The sequence below is a fragment of the Atractosteus spatula genome, chromosome 5 (assembly GCF_055471065.1).
Source record: "Atractosteus spatula isolate fAtrSpa1 chromosome 5, fAtrSpa1.hap1, whole genome shotgun sequence".
Taxonomy (NCBI): Eukaryota; Metazoa; Chordata; class Actinopteri; order Semionotiformes; family Lepisosteidae; genus Atractosteus; species Atractosteus spatula.
Window position 1 is genome coordinate 41,537,518 of NC_142710.1, and position 12,002 is coordinate 41,549,519.

Consider the following 12,002-nt stretch of genomic DNA (forward strand, 5'->3'; position numbering starts at 1 on the left):
TCCCACTCCAGGTTTTTTCTAGAACAACTAAGGCGACGTGCCTATCAGTCTCTTGATAATTTTTAATTGTAGACATTTTGAGTTTGCTGCCCGATTGAGATATGTGCCTTCTCTGACTGGAGCTGCCTTTCGACTTGAGGATGATTCATGGTGGCAGCTGTCTGTCTGCTGGCACCTTTCTCTGCAGCTCAACGTGAAGGAGTTAGTCAAGAGCCTGCGTGCCACTGGGCATTTTTTCACTAATGTTCGATCGTGTGGCACCAAACAGAGGGTAAGGGTTTGCCGTTTGGGGAGCGGAATACAGGCCGGTGTTACAGGGCAGGAGGGCGGCTTACTTACTCGAGCAGGCGAATTCGTGTTTCTGGACCTCTGCCACGTTGAGCCCTCGGAGCTGGGAAGGGGTGCTGCACTGTGTGAACAGCCCGATAGTGGGTCTCTGCCGCAGCCACTGGGAGAGCCAGGCCAGGTGGCAGTCACAGTTCAGGTTATTCGAGTGAAGACGGCTGGGGAGAGACAGACAGACAGAGTCACTCGCTTCTTTCATTTTACTTTTAACAAGTTGGAGGTAAGGGCACAGTTTACCTTCTGGGCAGACTGCAGCAGCCTCATGTAATTCATTTGCTACAGAGGAAGTCGCTTCCCTACAGAGGAAAATGAGGCCAAAAGCCTGCATGATAAACAGGTAACAAAAAGCAGACACCTATTGTAGAGCAGTTTGATCCATTGAACTTCTGGGTCTCGTGAACAATATATGAATAAAGCAGAGAATAAAACACTTTTTTATCCGATTATTCTGTCTCCACGCTTGTCAACGGAAATCTTGCTTAAAATAAGGGAACAAGCTTTTATTATCCAGCCTATACAGTGTTGGTATGTAAATACAAGAGCCCGCATGTCATAAAACCGGAACCTGGTCCATCTTCTTTGAAACAGAGAGGCCTACTTCTCCCCCCGAAAATGGCGTTAGAGTGGAATTTAAATATTTCCCATTATCTATGACAAACTAAACTGTGGTGGCCTGATGTTTAGTGTGGGCATGTTGTAAGTTCTGGGCAGTCAAATCAGTTATTCTTGCTGTGATTATATGAACTATGGGTAGTAGATGCTTTACTGGCTGGTTATTACCTGTTCAGCACCCACCAAAGTCTGAAGATTGCTAGACAGTTCAGGAAAGGGGTACTACAAACAAATGGATACAATATAAAATCCCTTCTCTGCCCATGTGCGTTCTAAATGACTTCTGCCTGAACTCGCCGGAAGCTTTACACAGACAGCCGAAAACCCTGTCTGGAGTTAATTTTTTAAAAATTATTACCGTCTATTCTCATTCAATAACATTATCTTTCCACATCTTTCACAAAACCCCTGCATTCCAGGAAGGGGGAAAAAACGTTAAAATTGCGGTAAGGCTTTTACGGCAATCACAAATATAGTTCCCTCCACCAAGACAAAAGGACAAAGTTCAGATGTTGTAGCACTAATGAAACCACTATATAGCAATTCGCTATTTTATACTGTCATTTTCTATATTTGTCCATACAACTGTTTTCTACTCCAGAGCCCCAAACAATAGCACTTTTTTGCTCGACAAGGCTCCGTCGTCCAGTATCAGCTCAAGCGGAAGGAAATGGTTACTGGCGTCTGCAATCCCACTGTGGCAAGTGGCTCAGAACCAAAGCTCCCAGGAATGGCAGTGTGTGTCAGTTTGCATTTTAAGGATTTGTGGGCTTATTCCTTTCGTCTGCTGAGCACTGTGTGTGAAAACGGCTGCTGGGGGCTGTGGCTGCTCACTGGGGAGACTCACTGCGGCGGGCAGTTTCGCAGAGAGCACACAAGAAAGCAGGGAAAGGTTAAAAGTGGCAGGAAAAGCAGGAGCCTGTTTTTCTGCATTTTTTTTAAACGCTCCAGCGCTGTTTTCTGTTATTATATCTTGGCTAGGAGAGCAATTATTCCTGAGAGCTCCATTCAGTAAAAAGAGCTCTCAAGTGAAATTTGTTTTTTATGCTTCAGAAAAACGAATTATTCAACCTTAGCTATCTATTTTGTTTTAAAAAAAATGGGAAAAGGATACGCACCCGAAATTACTGGGGTGCTGTCCGATGAGAATCAATCAGAAACAAACAGATTTGTCTTCAAAAAAACAAAAAAACTTTCCAACTTTTAAATGCTCTTTCTTTTTTTTTTTCCAGCGAACAACATGTTCTTCTTTCCAGACTCTGGGTATAGCATTTATCGTTGCTGCCCAAAACTCATGCCATGCCCTGGGCCTCACTTTGTTTTCTGTTTCAATTTACAGAGAGGCTGGGGGAGAAAACGACAGCAGCCGCTCGTATTCACTGATATAATCACAGCCCTGAACAGAGACCCTTTTCCTCTTTTATAATACATTACAGACATCGTTGAGGAGATTGCCGAAGTGTGATGGCTCCACAATATGTCTTCCATTTGCTCGAAAAGCTGTACAACTGCATAATGAGCTCCCCATCTCTCGTCAACTTCAATGTTTGTATTATATTATAAAAGAGACATCTGTTCAGGGTTTTGGAGTTATCGATGAATACTGTATAGGGGGCTTACAGTGAACAAAACCAGTCACCCAGTCTCTATATGCAATACATGTGAAGTCTAAATGTAATTAAAGCAATGTCTATGGTTGATTCTCCTTCCATGTTAAAATGAGCAAATTCGGCAAATTGGACAAAGAAGCAACGCTCTTGGTATACACAGCACCAAGCATTAAAGACAGCAGATTTAAATCCTACAGCATGTGGTACTATGTTTGTGGCATATGGCAATGCCTTTATTAGATTACTGAGAATAGATGTCTTTGGATCAAACTGAAGCTTCCTTCTACACTCTGTACAATGTGTGCCATTTAATAAATGCACTCTGCTGAGCGGCTGCGGTTTCGTGGACAACCTGTTCAGAGCAGGACGATGAGGTAAGAAAGGGGATCAGGGTTAAGAAAGCTGGGAGCACAACTGCCGACGGCTGGAGCAGACTGCACGCTGCACCATGAGGAGCTGGGTAGCATCTCACATGGAAGTTACTCACAAGGTTCGGAGCTTTGGCATGTGGTTGAAGCTGGAGACGGGAATGTTGCTGATGTTGTTGTTATTCAAAGTCCTAGAAAATATGGGACAGAGAGAAACGATTTAATAACTCCTCATCCCCGGGGCTGCAAAGCTACTGCAAATCAGCTTTGGGGTGGACAGGTGAAACAGCCAATCATCTCCTTCTCATATCCCCACAGACTGCTGTGCACAGTAAGCTCTCCTGCTCCCACTGTCCCACCAGCTCACCACAGTGATGCTTCCTGCAGACAATCTCAGTAGCATAGCAGTGCCCTGGGTAGCAAAAGAGAGCCAAAACTCAAAAAACCTGCAGCACCTCTGGCCTCTATAAAAAACCCCAAACACTACATACTGTGCCTGTATGTCAGGTATCATGTGACCGAAATCTCACATATATAAAATGAAATTCTAAGATTTTTTAACTGACTCAAAACTACCTTCTCTGTAGTTATTAGTTAAAAATAGGAAATTGCAAACAGGTCTATAGCAGAATAGCAGGAGATAACGAACTTTTTTTGTAAACTTTAAGAGAGTTGGGAGCATTCATGTTGGAAACTTCCAGAAGGTCCAGATCGAAGGGAATAATTTCTGAAAGAATCTAGTTTAAATAGGATCTGGGATGTACAGGAATTCACAATATGGAGCACATTAAAAATTCTTGTTCTTTCCTTTCAAAAAGTGTGAAGAACTAACCAGGAAAAATCACTATACTGTAGGTAAATTGTATATATATATGATATAGTATAGTTTACTCTAAAAACACTATGATGAGGTACTGTAATATATTTGGATTTTTTCTTACATCTAATGTACTTTGTAATCTATTTAAGAAATTTAAAATCTACAGTCATGGTATCTACCTATAATTTTAATACAGAAATACTGTTTCAACAATTACAGCATTCATTCTATACATAGTACAATGAAAGCTACAAAGTAAATCAACTAATAGCTTATCCCAGGGATAGCAGCAAAGACCAGCACACTACTATGAATACAGGGTGATTAGAGAGAAAGTTTACCACATGAATGCACCACATTCCAAGAATGGACAAAGAAAAGTGAAATTGCATGCAGTTTGGAAGAGAATTATGGAGACACAAATGCTGGCATTCATACTTGTTGTCAGTGGGAAGCGCCACGATGGTTACTGGTATGTAGTTCCATATTTCAGCATTGCAGATATAAATAATCCTGTTGCTTGATAGGCAACTCAGCAGGGGAGCCTTTTTTCCACGGGGGTGGGAGAAAGGTTTGTTCATATGTATATATTCAACAGAAGTTAATTCCATGCTAAAATATAAATAGTAATAGCCCTGGGTCTGGCTCGGTTCTCGGACTGGCCTGATACTCACAGCACCTCCAGCCCCCTCAGCGCTCGGAACGCTCCGTCTTCGATGCAGGCAATGTGGTTCTTGTCTAGCTGGCTGCACAGACGCAGAGGAGACAGGACAGCGTTAGAGATAACCTGGGGATGAGCCCATGGGCTTGAACATTGCCCAGGTGAGCCAAGGTGCACGTGTGTAGACATTTAAGGCAAGAAAAACAATGTTTTGAACCTGTATCTGAATGAGCAGAACCTTAAACACAAAGAAAACTACGTCTGATGTTTAATAAAGAAATAATAAGATAAGATCACTTTATTGGCAATATACAATTTCTTGCATTAGGAATTTGTCTTTTCACATACCCCAACTTGCTCTCCATGAGACACACAGGCACATAGACAGGGAGAGAAGCTTGGAGTCAGAGCGCAGGGTCAGCCATTTATACTGCGCCCCTGGAGCAGTTGGGGTTAAGGGCCTTGCTCAGGGGCCCAACGGAATAGGATTCCTCTGCCAGCCACAGCATACAAACCAGCAACCTTCGAGCCACAGGCACAGATCTTTGGCCACAGAGCAACCGCACTGCCCCAAAAGAAATAATAACTACAACTGCAAGCAGCTTTGAAGACTTCCAGGCATGTTCCGACCAAGTAAAATGATGCAGCAGTAAGGGTTAAAAATGAAGAAGATGGTAGTTACAAATTCTGCATAATTTGTTTTATAACCAGTTAAAAATATGGACTGAGTAATAACAGTTGTTGTTATGAAACACTTCAAGGAATTGTGGCATTTTTTGTAGAATAAATGTTAGATTTATTGAGACTTCAGGGAAGAATCACTGACATCTGATTCCCCCGCCATCAGACAGGCCTTGGCCTCTGAGTTGAAATATTTTTCTTAGCTTTTTAGCGAGAAATGTGCATCTGCTTAATGTCAACAACACCAACGGAACCCTTACAAAACACTTGTAAGGGTTCTGTTTCAAATGTAAGGGTTCCCATTCGAAACTTTTCTTCTGTTTGTACTTTTGTACAAGCGGAAGAAAAGTTTCAAATGAGAGGAGGCCATTCTGCCTATCTAGCCCATTAAGTAGTTTGTAGTTAATTGATCCAAGGATCACATCCAGGCGTTTGTTCGGCTTCAAAGACTTGGCTGGGTGGCCTGTTCCATACTCCCACAACCCTTTGACTATAGAAGTGTCATGTAGCTTTCAATTGTACCTACTTGTTCATATTTCACTGTTCATTCTAAAGAAGTCTGCTGGGCTGACTTTATCAATGCCTTTGGGGACTGTTTGTAGCAATAATCTTCTCTGTTTGAGACTAAAGAGATTTATTCCTTCAGCCTGTCAATGTAGGACATGCCCTTAAGCACAGCAATGTATCTGGATGTGCTTCTCTGGACTGATTCCAGAGCAGCAATATGTTTTATATAATGTGGTGACCAAAACTTTACACAATATTCTAAATGAGGTCTAACTAGTGCCTTATGCATTTTTTAACATTTCATTCCTTGATTCTATTCATTTAACTATATATTCTAATGTTATGTTAGCCTTTTTCATTTGCTTGCCCAATGACTGTCTACCTGGGATTATGTGCTTAACTGATGTGAAGCACATTAAAATAAAATAAGGATACAAATGTTTGTATGAGTGGAAATGTGAGGAGACAGATATCTGTTTCAAACACCTATTGAAGGCTGTACTACTTCAATTTAATAATAAAAGAGGGAAATAAAGGTTATTTTAATAATAATAATCACTATTAGAGTAATTAATATTACACTTAGATTAAACATGCCACATTTTAAGTTAATTGACTAACCAGTTTATTCAGCAGCTTTTGATTAACTCCTGTGCACCCATTTGTTATGGAATAGAAGTTGTATTTAACAAGGCCGTTTTGAAATTTCAGAATACTGTAGCCATCAAACAGCCATCTCAGCTTACACAGGAATACCATTTTAAAAGTTTTTAATTATATTTGCTGAAGGATAACTGCAAGGTCTGGATTTAATTGACTAAAAGGGGTTTGAACAGAAGCTGTTTAAACTTGTGGTTGCATTCCTATATTTCAATGTCTCTATTTTTGGAATGAAATTTATCATAGCACTTTTGAATCAGTGGGTCGATTACAAGTTTTGGAAAAGACGTGTTTAAAAGATTTTTTCTAAATGTAGCTCAGATCATCTTTTTTGAGATGGTGCAATGTTATTGTCAGTAGCATTAACTTCTGCAATTGTTGTCCTAGTCAATTAGCAAGTGCCCAGGATGATATCTGCTCATTGTCAAGCAGATTAGTCATACAGGGATCGATCATAATCACTTACAATGCATGGTTCTGGCTTACATTAGCTGTGTATAATATTTCAATAGTTCTTTTCAGAATGATACCTATTGATCAGGGACTAAACAGTTTTAGAAGTTGGAAGTTTACAAAATGTTTTGATCAGTTTCAATTCTTATGTTTTCTTAAGCCAGACTATAGTTTTTGAAGAACTGAATCCTATGCCTGCTAAATCTGTTTAGTTATCTAAACCTTTTTGAGCAAGAGTAGTTTGAAACTTGAGAGTAAAAAGCAGTGATGCCACTTTAATGGCATAATTTTCACTAGCAAGATACCAAATTTGCAGTACATTGGCTTCATAGTTTTTGGTACAGGAGCACCTTCTCACAATAATGTGATGACCCAGTGAACATACTGTAAATATCACAGCAACTTATGAGTTGCAAAATAATTTGTCTTTGATAGTTGAATGAATCTGCCAACTTTCATTTTAATCGGCACAGCAGTTCCAAGAAAGATTTCGAAAAGGCTTTCTGAATACACAAATCAGTCCACCATCTTGCTTAACACAAACCCCCAGTTTTTTCCACAGCTTTAATGGATTATATGTATCAGATTCTTCAAACTATATCTGAAGCTGCTCAGGTATCCAGTAATTGTCCAGGTTCACAATGAAACTGGGGGAAATAATTAAAAGAATATTGTTTGCAAACATTATAAGGTACCATCACATGGAAGCCAGAAACTTGAAAAAAGAAAAGAATAATTCAATAAGTCACCACAGGCGTCCAGCCTTGAGAGGCTAATAATATTACAGATTATTCCATGTAAAAAAATCAGATCCAAAACAAGTATTCCACAGTTTTCCCATGTGCTGTGGGTTGACTATCATAGTAATGAGTCATACTTCTATGTAATCATTTGCATCAGAGTTTGTCTGATGATGAAGAAGACCAAGTTATGAAATACATAGGTTTTGTCACCTCTATTTTGTTCCTTGTCTTTACTACATTTTTTTTTCATGTCAGAGCTGCACAGTTTAATTTAATGCAGTTTCCCATTATTTAAAAAAAAATACAGAAACATATTTCTTCGAGTTAAATCACAAGCAGTTCTTGAATGTGGACCAATGTTGATATGTAAGGACCATATGGCACTGAACAGAACGCCAGTGGAATTTAAGCACAGAAACAAAGTGTTCGATCAAGTTATTGTAGATGATTCACTGAGATCCACTATGACATGGCTGAATGCAATTCCCATATCTGTACATTTCAAAACAAGAAAGCCAGTGAAAAGGGCTTCTGATAAATAACGTATTTTCTCGTGTGTTCACTCAGTGCTCTTCATGGAAAGTCGTGAGTAAGCAGTGTGTGATGATATGCTCAGCTCAGTTATTGACTGCTATGGGCCTTCTCTCTATGCTGCACGAGCTGGGCTGTACCACGACTGCAGCTGGTCTCGCCCCTCGCGATGAAGCGTGCGTTGCTTGTCTGCTAGGCGGGGTACTCACAGGTTCTTGATGTCTGTGGCTCCTCGGAAAGCCTTCCTGGGGATGGCCTGGATGAAGTTCTCACTCAGGTCCCTGTGGAAGGGACAGGTCTCATTTCATCACTTGCTCAGAAACCACGTCTTCTGTACACACACGCTTAAGAACAGACTACCAGTCAAGTAACTGGGAAGAACATTTCAAAGTCACAATGCCTCTCAAGAGCAGAAATGACAAAGTGCTCACTGCTTGTTAAGGTTTCAACCTGAAAGCGAAGAACAGTTACGATTACTTACAAATTAATTTGAATTACTGTTAAGGGACTGCAGCCAATAATACTCAGCCTTTAAATAATTAACAGCAAATACTTAATTTGCACTTCATTTTCAGGCTACTCTGAACTTAATAGATTTTCATTTGAAGTTGGAAAGCATCATGGCAGTGATTAGCATTAATGCCCCTCAGTGCTGGGGCCCTGGGTTCAATTCCTGGGATGTGATCTGTGAGGAGTTTGTATGTTCTCCCCATGTTCATGTGGGCTTTCTCTGGGTGCCCCAGTTTTCTCCCACAGTCCACAGACATACTGGTAGGTTAATTGGCTTTGGGGAATATTGGCCCAGGTATGAGTGTCTGTACAGTATGCCCTGAAAAGGACTGGCATCTATCCTGTCTTGCTCCTGTTGTTTGCTGGGATAGTCTCTGGCTCTCCCATAATCCATGCCTTGGATAAAGCAATTAGAAAATGCTTGGAATGATTATTGTCAAGAAATAATTTATTAATGTTTTACAGTGTATACTATTTTGCTATGAATGTATGGTATAGGATCTATATATAAAAAATTAAATTATAAATATAATATTTATACATAAATAAATATAAAGAGGTAGTGGCTTCAGTAATTGTTGAAAGCTATAAAGCAACACATTGTGACAACTGTGCATGGGTATAAATATTTAAAAAAATATTTAAATAAAAATGTAATACCTGTTGGAAATTAAAATGTATTGAAATGACATTTTACTGAAGAAAACCTATATGTTTCCTGTGTCAAAAGTGTATGTCTGTTATAAAGAAAGTAAACTTGAAACATCACCATGAAACATGTCATCTGGAGCTTAACCAGTCTCACCCACATGGCAATAATTTAGGAAAACATTTCACAGGGTCAAAATCTGTTTCAATCACAGTTCAAGGACAGCAATATTTACTGAAAGATTAAAAAGGCAGGTCACCTAGTAAAAAAACACAAGGCATTCACAGAAGGAGACCTGATGATGCCTTAACCCCTGGATCAGAGCTACTCTCTTTGTAGAATTCGAAAGCAAATATGATTTTATAAAAGTGCTCTCCAAATTCTGAGTGTCAGATTCACCAGTAGCGAGGCATACACTATTAAATAAGTCTACTGATCTGTCTGAAACTTCTTGTCAGAGAAATGCTGCATTGATCTGTTGTCGTTCGATAATGGTGTAATGCGATATCTGATCGTGCATCACCTCGAGTTTCAAGGGGTAAAATCTGGTCTGCATGATTGACTGATTTAACACGCATCAATATTTAACACTAAATTGGTTGTTTTTGTAGGCCAGCTTTGTGAGAGTCTTGACACACCTGTCCTGGGAGATTCAAGACTAATACAATGACAAGATCCTTTTTTCCCAGAACCCTGCGCAACATATCTTCCTGCGCTGTCTGGAGAATACTCATCTCAATTTTCTGACGTGAAAGCCGTGACATTGAAATCTTTTTGTTTCGTAAAAACTTCTTTCAGTGCAGATTTTGTACAAAAAGTCTGACTTTCAGAAAAAGGTGATCACTATGTGAAGCCTAAAACATCCTGGATTTGCTACTGTACAGTATATACTGTACTGTAACATGTGAAACATACCCTTCAGCTGTCCAGAGTGAAAGGAATGTTTCATTCCACTTTAGAGCACACTTTTATGAATGGGTACACTCAAATTGAAACTTGGAACATGTTTTTTTCTAAATGGTTAAATGAATGCAGGCAAAATCATCACATTAATCATCAAATTCTCATAAATTTGATAATAATGGATATTAACCTCTGTAATTCACAAGTTGCTTATTTTGTTGTTTCATAACCAAAAAGATCTTGGCATATGAATTTGGTCAATGTTCAACTTTGCAAAGCGAATAGAATAAACTACTTTAATTAGTGACTTTTTCAAAGGCCAAAGTTCATTGCAACTTTGTGAAAGAATTTGTTACAAAATAATACATTGTATTAACTACCACAATAAAGCAAATAAAGCTAAATTTCTATCTTCGTCACTCACTTGGACATCAGGTTTTTTTTTTAAAGAATGCCATTGTTTTGCAGCCTCCAGCGTCAGAGTGAGTGTTCCATGTGGCCAAACAGTGTCATTGAAGTTGAATTCTACTGTGATGTTGCAATGTACTGTAGAGTTAACATTTTTTTCCATTCCAAACAGCAGCACACAGCCCCTGTTTTCTTTCAGATAGTGTTCACCACCTTCACACTCACACATTTTTCACACACACACACACACACACACACACACAGGGGCTCCAGTTTGGGGAACCCATTGATAGTGAGGGGTCAACCTTATTTAGAGGCACACACGCACAATGGCGATTAACAGGGGGTGGTATGCAGAAAGAGAGAGAGGGAACCATTGCCAGTTTGGGTTTTTAATTAGTACCCGCTTTTGACTGGGCACCAGAGTGAGCTCATTGCTTCCCAAGAGGTGGCTAGTCTCACGCTCCACCCCCAGGACCTCCTGCAGAACTGGAAACAACAAGCCCTCCATTGCAGCCTTTTGAACAGACCGTACACAGGTTGACTGAACCGTGCAAACACAGTGAGGCACGGCTGATGCAGCTGACATTATACTCACTCTCATGACAGTTGCACACAAATTGCTCGCCCAACAATAGTGCAGCTACAGACAAACCCACTCACCCTGCAATATACTCAGCACAACTGCAAACACACACTGGTTCACTAATCAATGCAGTGACACTGAACACACCTGCGTGCACACACACTGGTTCACTCAACAACGCAGTAAAATAGCCACAAACGCATCAGATTCTTTGCTGCACTGTAAAATTTTCTCCCGGTTTTCTGATTCCAATAACCCAGCTGACGTTCTTATTAGCTGCTGTATGGCTTGCTGAATGTTACAAACACAAGGTTTAAAAGAAAATGATTTTGTGACCGTTTCTGATCACCCTGTTGTTAGCTTTGCACTTTTAACCTTTCGTTACTTTCCAGAAAAGGGCAGCAAATTTTTCTCTAAAGCAAAAGGCAAAACAACCTGTTTGTACAAGTAGTGTCTTGCCATGGGCTTGTGGCATAATAGGTGTTGTTGTTCTCATCATCCTACAAACATCAATGCATTTTCAGCATGATATTAATTATGGAAGGGAAATAAAAGATAAAAGGCAAACTGTCACTTTGTACAAACTGCAGTGAAGATATGAATTATAGTGACAATACAACATGCTTCCCACATTAAACATCCCTTTGGCAAAAACAGAAGATGGAAAACAAACACTTTGCTTGACGCCAGGTTGAAGTGTTTGTCTCCTGAACTTTCCCAGAGCTATATTCGGTCATTTGAGGTTATGAGGGCATTACCACATGACCTCACACAGCAGCTTATAGCACTTTTCCCTTAGGATTTCGTGGAGAAGGGCAAACACGGAGTTTGCCATCACTGCTGGGAAATGTGGAACCTTCTATGAGAGAGTTTAGAATAACATGTCCTGAGTTTGTTCAAGTGGTAAAGGCCTTTGCTCAGAGTGCGGGATGACTCTTCAGACCAAACAATTTAC

The 12,002-nt window shown here is 40.0% G+C and overlaps 1 protein-coding gene across 2 annotated transcripts in view; it reads right to left on the reverse strand.

Moving 5' to 3' along the window:
• Positions 1-12,002, reverse strand: part of LOC148835098 (slit homolog 1 protein-like) — a 153,547-nt gene that overhangs the window by 63,089 nt on the left and 78,456 nt on the right. For both annotated transcript variants that reach the window (XM_088915382.1, XM_088915383.1), the window contains exons 5-8: positions 8,201-8,272; positions 4,430-4,501; positions 3,055-3,126; positions 340-503 (exon numbers count right to left, since the gene is read on the reverse strand). In XM_088915382.1, coding sequence (XP_088771508.1) covers positions 340-503; positions 3,055-3,126; positions 4,430-4,501; positions 8,201-8,272 — 380 coding nt within the window. The remainder of the gene's footprint in view (positions 1-339; positions 504-3,054; positions 3,127-4,429; positions 4,502-8,200; positions 8,273-12,002) is intronic.